Raw genomic sequence first — 12,848 nt, forward strand, 5'->3', positions numbered from 1 at the left:
GATGGGGTCTCCTTTTTTTAGATCAAATCAGCCCAAAGAAATATTTTGCCTGGGAGTGCTTGGGTGGCTCAGTCGTTAAGCGTCTGCCTTCGGCTCAGGTCATGATCCCAGGGTCCTGGGATTGAGCCCCGCATCGGGCTCCCTGCTCGGCAAGGAAGCCTGCTTCTCCCTCTCCCACTCCCCCTGCTTGTGTTCCCTCTCTCGATGTGTCTCTCTCTGTCAAATAAATAAAATCTTAAAAAAAAAAAAAGAAATATTTTGCCTGTATCATGTGATAACAGAGGTACATATTATATATTCGGGAGGAAATTCTGTCGTGGAGACCTCTTTTACTTCAAATCTTAGAACCTGCATCACAACATATCTTACTGATCTTGGATGTTAGGATGTTACTCTTCAATTTATTGCTCATTTTTCATTGGGTTTTGGCTCTCATTTCTAGGTTTTCAAGCCCATGGCTGATGCTGCTGTGCAGATTGTGGAGAAAAATGGCTTCACTGATAAAATTAAGATTATCAACAAGCATTCCACTGAGGTGACCATAGGGCCAGGTAAGAGCAGTACATACTCTTTTGAAAGTTTTCCTTGCCATCGAAGGAGAGGTTTATTCTGGTTACCTGGAATAAGTGTATTCAGGTAATCACAGAGAAATGGAGTCTCTCCACGTGGTCTGAAGATAAGGGCTCTGCTTCTCTGCTAGTTGAATCAGCAGTGAGCCCCAGAGCTCGTCCCGTGCAACGGGGGTGATACAAATGAAACTTCCTGTTGCTTTAAGCAAGTTAGAATTGTTATGTGACTCAGCTCTCTGCGTTTTGAGTTTCCTCAGACAGAAGTGAAACCAAGTAGATGGCAGAGAGAGGTTTGCTTCGTGCCAACATCCTGCTTCAGTGTCCGACACGAGCGAGTTGCCTCTGTGGCAGTCTCTCCAGCCTCTCAGGATAGTTTTTAGAGTCCAGGCATTTGAATCAGACTTCTCAAATTTCACGTGCCACTGATTCCGGGGGAGCACGGTGGAAAGCTTTGCAAAAGAAGCTTCTGGGACGAGGGTCTGGATAGCCTCGCTGTTTTTTAAAATGCAGTAATTTAGAAGGAAGCCTCTATGCAAGGTCAAGATACTTGTTCCATTTAATTAAAAAAAGGTTTTTAATGGAGAACCTGAAACATGCACAAAAGAAGGGATTAGTGTCCCCTTTGTTTTTGAAACATACATGCAAAAGAGTATACAAATCATTATCCTATTTTTTTTCGTTATCCTATTTTTTAATCAGTGTTATCGAGGTAAATTTTCATAAAATGAGTGCATCTGTCTTAGTATATAGTTTGATGAGTTTGGACAAATGTAAACACATTTGTAACCTCTTTAGAATGTCTTTATCATGCACAAAGAGATTACTTATGACACTTTACAACCAGTTGCCTCCATATTACTGACCCTAGGCACCCACTGATCTGCTTTCCCCCATACAGGTTAGATCTCCCTTTTCTAGAATTTTGAGTAAATGAAATTATCCATGTGTACTCTTTTGTTCCTGCTTTCTTTTCTGTAGCATGATGCTTTTGGGTTTCATCCACATTCTTTGGATCAAGATTCATTCTCTTCTGTTGCTGAGTAGCACTCGTGTGTGGACACCTTTGTTCATCCCTTCACCTACTGAGGGACATGGGTGGTTTCCTGGTTAGGTCTTTAGATTTACTGATCTTTTCTTTTCTGGTGTCTAATCTGCTAGGTACATCTACTGAACTTTTTATTTCTAATACTGCATTTTTCATCTCTAAATGTTTCCTTTGATTCTTTTTTATAATTTCCGTTGTTCTTACATGTTTGTGTGTATGTGTGTGTGTGGTTTTTTTTAAAGATTTTATTTATTTATTTGAGAGAGAGTGAGAATGAGCACAAGCAGCGGGGGAGCAGCAGAGGGAGAGGGTGAAGCAGACTCCCTGCGCAGCAGGGAGCCCGATGTGGGACTCGATTCCAGGACCCTGGGATCATGACCTGAGCCAGAGGCAGACACTTAACCGACTGAGCCACCCAGGCGCCCCTGTGTGTTCTTTTAAATAGTTAACGTTATCTATATTAGCTGTTTTAATCTTTTTATCTTCTTCCACTTTTCTGTCTTTTGACTAATTTTTATCCTGGTTCTGGGTTAAATTTTTCTTCTTCACATGTTTAGTAATTTGTATTTGCTTGCTGTGTATTTTGGGAGTTTTGCATTGCTGAATACCAGAGTTTATTGTCTTCCTTTAAAAGCTTTGTCTGCCATGCAGTTGGGCTCCTGGCAGATCAGTTTGATCCTTTCAGGGCTTGTGCTTTTTTGTTTGTTTTAATTTGTTTTGTTTTATGAGGGGGGGAGCAGAGGAAGAGAAAGAGAGAACTAGTAGAAGCCAGGAACACCTAGTACCCCTTCCTCCTTCTCCACCCCCCCCAACCCCAGTCATTTGTGCCAACCAAAAATGTCTCCAGACATTGCATTAGTACTCAGCATGCCAGATACCAGGCTCTCAAGAGTGTTGAGATTCTGTGGATCATAAAGCTTTGTTTATTTGAAGCAAATTGGACAATAAATCATTTTAAGTTGCATAATTGGCTTAAAAATTATTCTTTTTTTTTTTTTTTTTTAAAGATTTTATTTATTTATTTGACAGAGAGAGACATAGTGAGAGCAGGAACACAAGCAGGGGGAGTGGGAGAGGGAGAAGCAGGCTTCCCACGGAGCAGGGAGCCCGATGTGCGACTCGGTCCCAGGACCCTGGGATCATGACCTGAGCCGAAGGCAGACGCTTAACGACTGAGCCACCCAGGCACCCAAAAATTATTCTTGAGGTAGAATTGGCAGGGCTTGGTGACTGATTGGATGTAGGGTGACAGAGAAGGAGGAATCAAGAATTCAGCTAATGTTTGCTGACTGTTCCTGGGTGCTGGGCGTTGTTCTAAGCATTGGGGTAAAATGCTGAGCAGAGCAGGCAGGGCCTCTGCTCTCCTGGAGCTGCTGAATGATGCCCAGGTTTCAGGGCTGTGTGACTGGTGGTGCGGTCCACTGAGGCAGAGGCATCAGAGGGAGAAGCAGACATGTAAGGGTGGGGCGCAGTTTGCGACAGTGTATTTCCGTTCGAGTTTGGCATGATATCAGAGAGGCTGGACAGTGCCCCTTGGGAGGCCGGTCTCTGGGCCGGGAGACAGAGGTTTCTTGTCAGCCTCCTTTCACGGCATTGAGCACAAGGGTGCTTTGTAGAAAGTCGACAGCTTTTACCTTTGCTGTCCTAACCACCACCACCTGGAGCAGATCTCATTACCCTTGTTTTACATATGAGGTGACTGATGGTCAGCACTGAGGGTTCAGGGCTAGAAAGCGGGATCCAGGCTCAGGTCTCCATGACTTAAGGTTCACGCTGTCTGTACTGCACCCTCCTTTGAACCTCCTTAATGCTTCTCTTCCCTTGTGTTATCCATGAGACTCCTCTTCTTTGTAGGGAAGATGAGTGGGCTTTGTCAGATTGGAATTCGTGCACCATTAGGAGTGTTTACAGTTAATTATCTATGATGAATAGCCCCTTCCAAAGTTAATTTTGTCTCTTGGCTCATTAAAAATTAAAATTGTAGAAGTAACATTACATTACATTACAGAGGTTCAGGAAATAGAGTCAGCCAAAAGACCTCCCCTACTCCTACTATCCTAAACAACTATTACTTGCGGGATCGTTTGGTGGCAAGAAACTAACTTATTTAAGGGGTATTTAGTGTAAGGAACTGGTGATGCTGAATCCTGGGTCTCGTAGTATCACTGGAATTACGCAGCCTCTCTAGCTTTGGTTTTCTCTCCCTCCATGCAGCCTAGAAATATTTGAAGGACTGACGTTCAGTTTTGCTTTTCAAATCATTTTTGCTAATCCGTTAATAGTTTAATTGTTAATTTGTATCTGTCCAGTTGCTAATAAGAATGAAATATTTTCCATATATTTGATTGATTAGTTTTTCTGTTTTGAATTGTCTCTGTATTTTTGCCTGGTTTTCTTTTTGGGTGTTGATAGTTTTCTTATCAGTTCTGTGAGTCCCTTGCAATATTAAACATACAGAAAAATTGAAAAAGTGGTATAACAAACACCTACATTCTCTTAACCAAAATTTGCCAATTGCTAGTGTTTTGATGTGTATATGTATATCAAAATGGGTTTTTTGGTGAGCCATTAGAAAGTTTCGTGACACTTCTAGATACTTGAATGTATGTATGTGCTTTCAGTGTAATGATCTATTAACCTTTTATCTTTCACGTTTTTGCTGTAAATATTTTTTCTCATCAGTTGTTTGCTTCTGTTTCCTTGTGTTTCTCAGATGGTGACATGCCATGCCGTGCCAATATCCTGATCACGGAGCTGTTTGACACGGAATTGATCGGAGAGGGAGCGCTGCCCTCCTATGAGCACGCGCACAGACATCTTGTGCAGGTAACCAGGGGCCTCCCTCGGGTACATTGCTGTGACCTCAGCTGGCTCGCACAGGTCTCATTGGTGCACAGCCTGAGCCCTCAGTACTTCCCTGTACCCCCTAGGATACCCTTGATTCCTGGGAGACACTGGTTCTCCTTAATTAGGACTTCTGGGTCTCTTACCCAGTTTTTGTAGGCTAGAGTTGATGTCTTCAAATTCAATTCAGTTCAGCAAAGATTCTTTAAATGTCACCTGTGTATAAGGTGTTCTAGCATCCTGGGAGAAATATAAGACCTCCTTCCTGTACGGACTGGATGGCCAAATGGAGAGGCTGACAGAAGCACCAGTAACATTTGTTTTCAGACTGGCAGTTGAGGGCTGGGATCAGGAGATGAGGACATATGTAGGGAAGGTGGAATGTGGAAAGGCCCTGAGGAGAAGGGGAGGTGTGCCAGGTAGCGGACCTGTGCAGTTCATCAGTGGGAACACCCCCTAGGCGGGCTTGTGAGCTAATGGTGGAAAGTCAGGGAGAGGGGTGGAAGGCCTTGAATGCCAAGCCCTCTCATCATTCTAGGTGAAAGAATTTGGGTAGTGATAATCTTTGGCAGTTTTTTCTGGAAGGGAGAGGCATGCTGACAGTGTTATCTCGGAGACGTTCATCTTGCTTTTTTATGGACATAAATGTCCCCAGAGGCAAAGGCCAGCTGGGGAGGTGTGAGTGTCTGCTTCTTTTGCTGCCACATGTCCTGTGGGCACCATCTAGAAGAGCCTGGAACTGTCCCAGTCTGGGACCCTGTGGGGGGGTTTTTAGTGTGGCCAGAGTGAATGTGGCTTCTTCCAGGGCAGTTGGGGCCACAGGCCACGTTACTCACACGGTCAGCATGTGATGGTGATCACACTGTGTGAGACATCTCCTTGTCTCCAAAATGTCAGATCTTTTTTTAGTAACTTTGGTAGTAATTATTTCTATTTTTCCACATTAAAACCATCAACTAGATGAATCCCTGAAACAGAGAACGCAAGGATGTTTAAAATTACATTAGTGTTGTCCAATTGGTCTTTCTCTAATTCATCTAATAATTAAGGTGTGCAGGCAGCTGGCCGCAGTTTCCTTTCTCAGCTGGTCTGTGTAGCCAGGTGTCCGTTGTCTGTTCTAATCACTGTCCCCATCTGCCCACCTTGTGTCTGAGCTTGAAAGAGTTATGGCTTTACACAAAGGCTTCCATTGCCGATCTCTTTTCCTGCCTTCCTGAAGGTCATGCAACCAGGATGCTGGAATGTCGGACAGATAGTCCATGTGGTGGTGAGTGACCCAGTGATTGATCTGAGAAGGTAAATTTATTGAGTGCCTTCATTTTGCCAGGCCATTTTTTGACTGCCAGGAAAATGAAGGTGCGCTCCTGGGCAGGCAGGTAGGTGAGCAGGTTATCACAGTACAGTTGGAGGGTACGCTCAGATGGTGGTCAGTGGGATGAGATCCTGCCCGCTGTGGTAGGGGAAGATGGGGAGCATCAAGGAAGATGAAGCTTGAGCGGAGTCAGTCTTGAATAGTAATCAAGTATTGGTCTGCCATACGGGGGCGTTCTCAGTAGAGGAGGTCAGCATGCACAAAGGTGGGAAGGTGAGGTGGTGCGGTGTGAGTTGTTGGCATTATGGGTAGTGGGGGAGGTGGGGTTAGAGCTAAGGCTGGAGGGCTGGGCAGGACTAGACTGAGATGGGCCACTGTGCTCCAGAAGGCAGTGTGGTGCCACAGGAGGGTTTAAAGCAGGGGATTGGCATTGGATTCATGCAGGCAGGCACATGGAGAGCATTTGGGGTGCAAGATCAGGGGCGGGAAGACTGGTTAGAAGGTGTTGGAGTCATCCAGGCTCTGGGGCTGAGGTGGGCCTCAGCTGAGACCAGAGAAATGGGCCTGAACAGGTAGTCTTGGGGAGGAGGAAGGTGGTCAAGGACTTGGTAATTACTTAGATGTGGAGGCATTGAGGCAGTGCCAGGGTTTGGGGCTTGGGAGACTGGATTGGATGGTGGTATTCCCTATTGAATGGGTAGATGGGAGAAGGACCAGGCTTGGGAAGGAGGGGGAGAGGTGAAGGTGATTTGTTTGGTTTAGACAGAGTTTGAGCTATCTGAGGGTCAGACAAATAGAGAGGACCAAGAGGCTTTTGGCTATGCGGTATTTGGTAAATGAAGATGGACTGACTGACAGATGTCCCTCAGGGGAGAGTGTGTGGAGGGAGAGAGATGGGCCAGACCATGTCTCTGGGGAGTTGTCTCTGTGAAGGATGGGTAGGGAAGCACAGCCTTGTGAAGCAGCCAGAGGAGGAGAACAGTGTTTCTCATCCAGAGCCATGCCTGGAGACATTTTTGGTGTCACAACTGAGAGGGGGACGCTCTTGGCATCTTGTGGATAGAGGTCGAGGATGTTAGTGAACATCGTATGATGTACGAAACAGCCCCTACAGCAAAGGATCATCTGACCCAAGAGGTTTCTAGTCCTGAGACGGGACCCCGTGCCTGTCATTTCCCTGCAGTAGTAGCTGGGAGCGTCCTCTTCTTGCCTGGGCTCCTGGTGTCTGTTGCGTAGAGGCTGTCGGGTGAAAGAATGAGGTAGGAGGGAAACCGGATGAGGGACTGCAGCCAAAACCAAGCGAGGGGAGTGGTGGGCAGTGCCCGGTGAGGCCAGGAGGCCAGGTCATCTGAGGGTGGACACTTATCCATCGGGCTATGCAATAAAAAGGTTCTGGTGTCTGGGTGAGACCTGCGCTGAAGAGAAGCTTGGAGCCCCGTGCCATCATCGCTGCTTAGCAGACTTGGACTCTTTCTTCAAAGTTGGTGTGGGAGTTAATCAGCATGATGACAATTAAGGGTTATTTTTGAAGTATTTAAGAGTGTCATGTAGTTGGGAACTCACCTGACATAAATTGTTCTAGGCATAACGTGTGTTCTTTTTGAAATCTGGTTCCTTTTTTTTTCTTCCCCAAGGACATTAGGCCAAAAACAGTTCACCGTCCTTTAGTGTAAGGCGGTAGATGCTACTCAACCGAGCTGATATTAAGGAACAAGCCTCTTTTGATCAATGAGAATTACTGTGGGTATATTTTATAATACATATACCAGTTTATTTTTCCCTTTTTTGTTTTTGTGACATGAACTTAGGAAAACTGTGAAGCGGTACCTCACAGAGCAACCGTCTATGCACAGCTGGTGGAGTCCCGGAGGATGTGGTCGTGGAATAAGCTCTTTCCTGTCCGCGTTCAGACCAGCCGTGGAGAGCAGGTCATCGTCCCCCCCTTGGAACTGGAGAGGTGCCCTGGTGCCCCCTCTGTCTATGACATTCAGCTGAACCAGGTGTCGCCCACTGACTTCAGTGCCCTCAGTGATGTGATGCCTATGTTCAGGTACCAAGGAGCCGCCCCAGCCAACGGTGCTTTGAGATATTTGGTGGAATTGGGGTCTTTAGAAGTTCTTTATGAGTCAGAAGGAAATCTAGCTGATGTCACCTGCTTCTGAAGGCGGGAGTCCATTGCAGACAAGTCTCATTGCTGGTGATGTCACCGTAAAAGCTTAAAAATGGAGTATGTGAGCTTAAAATATGCTTAAGTTCCTGCGTATTCTTCCACAGTGTGGACTTTAGCAAGCAAGTCAGTAGCTCAGCAGCCTGCCACAGCCGGCAGTTTGAACCTCTGGCATCTGGCCGAGCTCAGGTGGTTCTCTCCTGGTGGGACATTGAAATGGACCCTGAGGGGAAGATCAAGTGCACCATGGCCCCCTTCTGGGCGCACTCAGACCCAGAGGAGCTCCAGGTAAGAGGCAGGAGTTGAGCATGTTTTCATGTAAATCAGGAAACTTGTCCACTTTTCGTTGTGGGAAAGTAGCATGTTGAACCTTAGATTCACAGGAATTTAGAGACAGAAGGACTAGGTCAGGATTTTTTTTTTAAGATTGTATTTATTTATATGACTCAGTGAGAGAGAGCACAAGCAGGGGAGCGGCAGGCAGAGGGAGAGAGAGAAGCAGCTTTCCGCTGAGTGTGGAGCCGGACACAGGCAGTCCCTCTGGCCCTGAAAGCATGACCTGAGCTGAAACCAGGAGGCCGCTGCTCAACTGACTGAGTCATCCAGGTGCCCGTTAGAGAAGAGTTACAAAAAAACAAAAAAGGCAAGGCTACCTATCGTTTAATAGAAAACAGACGTCTCGGCCAAGTTCATGTGTGGCACCAGCAGACACGGGGCCACAGGGAAGCTTTGGTGTGCTGGCTCCCCCAAGTCCTAGCACAGCCACACTCAGAGCCCCCACCCCTTGTCCCTTTGTAATCACAGGGGCCTCAGCTCAGCTTGGAATGGAGGACTGCAGTCTGTCTACAGCCTCATTTTCCATGGCCTCAAAATCTTTTCTAGTTTAATAGGAAGTGGGTGGAGGATGTGAACTACAAAAAAGGAAGTGCAGGGTTTTAACATGCAAAAAGCTGTTCAGCCTCACTTATAAGAGTAGTGCAGATGTAAACTTCAGTGAGACATTGTTTTCCACCTGTTAGTGATAAAGTTCAGAAAGTTTGGTGACGTGCTCTGGGTGGAGCTGTGGGGAAAAGCAGGCCGGTGAACATCAGAGCGTCCATGGATTGTGGGGACACCCAATCTGTCACCATGGGAAGGGACACCACCTCTAGACTTTTGGGCTCTGGGTAGAGTTGCATATGTGTATGATGACATGTGTGCCAGGATACTCACTACAGCCCTGATCTGATAAATAAGACTGGAGCAATCTAGAAGCCACCAGTAGGGGACTGGCTAAGTCTGTTGTCCTATATCCATTCAGAGGGTGAGGCAGGTCCCTTAGCACTGATGGAGAACATGGATGATCATTAAGTGATACAAAAATAGAGGTGCAGAACAATGTGGCATGCCAACATTCGTATTATCAAAGATGAGAATATATGTGTTTGAGTTTACGTGTGTGGTGGGTGTGTGTAAGAATATCTTTGGAAGAATTTACGGAAATTGGTAAAAATGATTGCTTCTGGGAAGGGGGCTGGAGGTTAGGGGTGGAAAGGAAACTTACTTTTCACTCCATGACCCTTTCATATCTTTTGAATTTTCTCTCCTGAAAAGAATGCGTGTGTTGTCTACTCTCTATACACACACTCAAAGGGGGAAAAAGTGGGAAAGGTGCTTCAGGGCTGAGAAATCAAACCTTCCTTCTGATGAGGGAGCAGAAGGCAAACTCAGGACAAAGCACAAGCTGACACCCCCGCAACCCCCACTCCCACCCCCAGGTGGGCTCTGTGTGACATTCCTCAGACACTCCTGCTGCCCTAAAGCTAAGGGAAGGAAAAACAAATGGTTAACTAATAGAGATCTAAAGACAAGAGTCTCCCTCAGTTTACAAAATGTCTTCGTGATTTACAAGAAAAAAGCATTCTTATCAATAAAAACATTGTTATCAATAACCTAAATTCCAGCAGGAAAGTCACAGCTGTCTTAGTGTTAATGCTTTACTAGAGGGAACAACAACCTTAACTTGACAATGGCAAGGCCTCCAGTATCTTGGAGGTCCTCTTTAGCATATGAAAATCCTTTTGAAATCTCCCTTTTCCTTACTGCCCCCAACTCCCAGGTACATAATCAGCCACCCCTCACAGCCCTGGTGCAACAGCTCTTTCTGCCCGGGGGTCCTGTCGCCGTGCTTTAATAAACCACCATTTCGCATGGGAGACGTCTCGGCCATTGGCTCCAGACCCCACCAACTTCACCAACATTTCCAAAAAAACCCAATCCCTTCTCTACCTGGGAGTCCCTGGGCACCATTCTCTCTGTATTCTGTTGTCCTGTTACCACTTGCTGGGCACTGGATTTATCTTGATTGCTGGCCTGCTTGTTCTAGGTGTACGCAGGGTGACATCGGGGGATGGCCTTAGCCGCTCCCCTGCCCCCTGAGTTACTGCTTAGGCCAAAGGGTCATGACTGCTGCAGGATTGCAGTTGGTAACCCCCGACCCCCGGGCTTGTGAGGTGCCCCCTCGCCCCTCCCCTCCAGTTGCTTGGCCTTGGCCGGGTGTGCCTCCAAGCAGTGCAAATGAACTCTGCACAGCCTGGTCTTCAGGGGGTCTTCCGCAGGATGAGCGAGTGTTTGGGGGCGGGAGGGGCTAGTCAGAATTCACCCGCAGAATTGAGGTGGACACTGGGCTGCTAGCTTCCTCTCCGGGAGAGTGATGTATACAAAATTAGCATAAGAATATAAAATGCTAATACTTTTATTTGCATATCTTCACAGTGCTGCTGATGTTTTGGAATATAGGTGAGGTTTAGTGGGGTGAGGTCCGGAGCTGAAGACCAAGAAAGAGTTCTTGAGATGTCTTTGGTGCAAAATGGGTTTTATTAAAGCACGGAGACAGGACCCGTGGGTATAAAGAGCTCCTGCCCTGGGGTCTTGAGGAGTGGTGATTATATACTTGGGAGTTGGGGGAAGTTAAGGAAAAGGGAAGTTTCAGAAGAACATTCATATGCTAAAGAGGCCCCACCTACAAGATACCGGAGGCCTGCCATTGTCAAGTTAAGGTTGTTTTCCCCTCTAGCAAAGTGTTAACATTAATATATTAGGGAGATTCCTGGAAGACTGTCACATGTCCCACCCAGAAGTAGGGGGTGGGGGAAGGTTGCAAGGTCAGCTTATGCTTTGTCTTCAGCTAGCCTTCTGCTCCCTCATCACTACTATGTTTATTTTTTTCCTTCAATCCTCATACAAGACGTGCTGGGTAACCACATAATGCCCAAACTGAAACTGAGGCCCGACCAGTGATCGGAGCAGGGCCTCCTGTTTAGGCAGCAGTGGTGGGTGCTTGTCTCCTGATGGGTTTGTGTCCTTCCTTTATCGGCGGTGACTTATGGACTGTTAGAAATTTGAAGAGCTGCGGGCGCCTGGGTGACTCGGTTGGGCAACTGCTTTCGGCTCAGGTCATGATTCTGGAGTCCCGGAATCGAGTCCCACATCGGGCTCCCTGCTCAGCAGGGAGTCTGCTTCTCCCTCTGACCCTCCTCCCTCTCATGCTCTCTCTATCTCATTCTCTCTCTCAAATAAATAAAATCTAAAAAAAAAGAAAGAAAGAAAGAAAAAAGAAATTTGAAGAGCTGCTAATGGATCTCCCTCATGACTTCACTAAACTGCTCTTGGTCTGAAATATATTCAGTCTGTCTCACCTCGGCCAGTGGGTTCAGTCAGCATCCCTTTAGCGTTCGGACCTGGGAGGCTGGCTTGTGAGGACGTGATGGTCAGAGAGCCTTATTGGGGAAGGCTTCTCTTGTCTTTGGGTCAATTTGCACAGTAAGGAATGAACAACAGGTTTTAGAGAATCGATTTTTTCCTCCTTGTTAGCGTTTACTTGTTCTATAATGTGTCTAGTTACATTGTCATTTTCTAACTTTTATGTTCAGATAGACATTTTAGATAACCTGGGAATGTCGTTCACCTGCCTTTCAGTTAAATTCAGATCTAGGTAGGGCAGAATGTGTTCCTGTGAAGTGGGGCTGGTGTCAGCTCTGTTTGCATCCGCACCCGGCGGTGCTCTGGGAGTCTCCCCAGGGACCAAGTTTTTCTTAGTTCCTGCTGATGACAGAGAATGAGCACACACTCGTCTCGTCAGAATTGCACCAGGTATCCACTTTTTAGGATAGTTCTTTCTTTTTTAAAAAGAGGCTTAAAAAAATAAAAAGAGGCTTAAAGATTGTAAGAGTAATAAACCTCCTTGTGTAAAACAAAAATGAATCCAAAGGCACTCAGGGTCCTATCACTGCAAAGAACTTCCTTCTTTTGATCTCTTTCCACATACATGAGATTGTCGGTGCTGATTTCTGTATTTTCATGCTGCACTCGTCTTCAGTTACCATCTTTAGTGTCTGCTGATATTCTGTATAAGGACTTGTAGATCCATTTCTGAGCTGCTGGACATTTGGGTCGGGGCCAGGTTTTGCTAGTCTAAATCTGTAATAAGGGTGTTCATGGGAATATAGCTTTTTTCCTTTGTTTTTTCTTAGCAAAGAATCCTGTATGTGGGATTTGTAGTGTCAAAAAGGATGAATATAGCTTATTAAAAGTTGACTCTGGATCATTGTAAACCGTTTCACAATTTAGAGTATTCCAGGTCTTTAAAACTATTTTATATTATATTATTTTATTTTTATTTATTTATTTTTTAAATAAGTGCACTGCACTAGGCATGGAGCCCAACACAGGGCTTGAACTCATGGTCCTGAGATCAAGAGTTGGAGGCTTAACCGATTGAGCCACCCAGGCGCCCCTAAAAACTTTAATTCAAAAGAATAAACAGAACAAGACCTTTCTGTACTCTTTTCCCAACTTTTTATTTTGAAAAATTCTAAACCCACAGAATAAATGAAAATAAACACTGATATGCCCTTTACTTAAATTTCCCAA

The 12,848-nt window shown here is 45.8% G+C and overlaps 1 protein-coding gene across 4 annotated transcripts in view; it reads left to right on the forward strand.

Annotated features, from left to right (window-relative positions):
- The window catches only part of PRMT7 (protein arginine methyltransferase 7), a 58,505-nt gene that overhangs the window by 35,002 nt on the left and 10,655 nt on the right, over positions 1–12,848 (forward strand). For all 4 annotated transcript variants that reach the window (XM_032424184.1, XM_032424185.1, XM_032424186.1 and 1 more), the window contains exons 5-8: positions 443–551; positions 4,328–4,440; positions 7,579–7,820; positions 8,045–8,225. In XM_032424184.1, coding sequence (XP_032280075.1) covers positions 443–551; positions 4,328–4,440; positions 7,579–7,820; positions 8,045–8,225 — 645 coding nt within the window. The remainder of the gene's footprint in view (positions 1–442; positions 552–4,327; positions 4,441–7,578; positions 7,821–8,044; positions 8,226–12,848) is intronic.

Source organism: Phoca vitulina, unplaced genomic scaffold (genome assembly GCF_004348235.1).
Source record: "Phoca vitulina isolate PV1807 unplaced genomic scaffold, GSC_HSeal_1.0 scaffold30, whole genome shotgun sequence".
Lineage (NCBI taxonomy): Eukaryota > Metazoa > Chordata > Mammalia > Carnivora > Phocidae > Phoca > Phoca vitulina.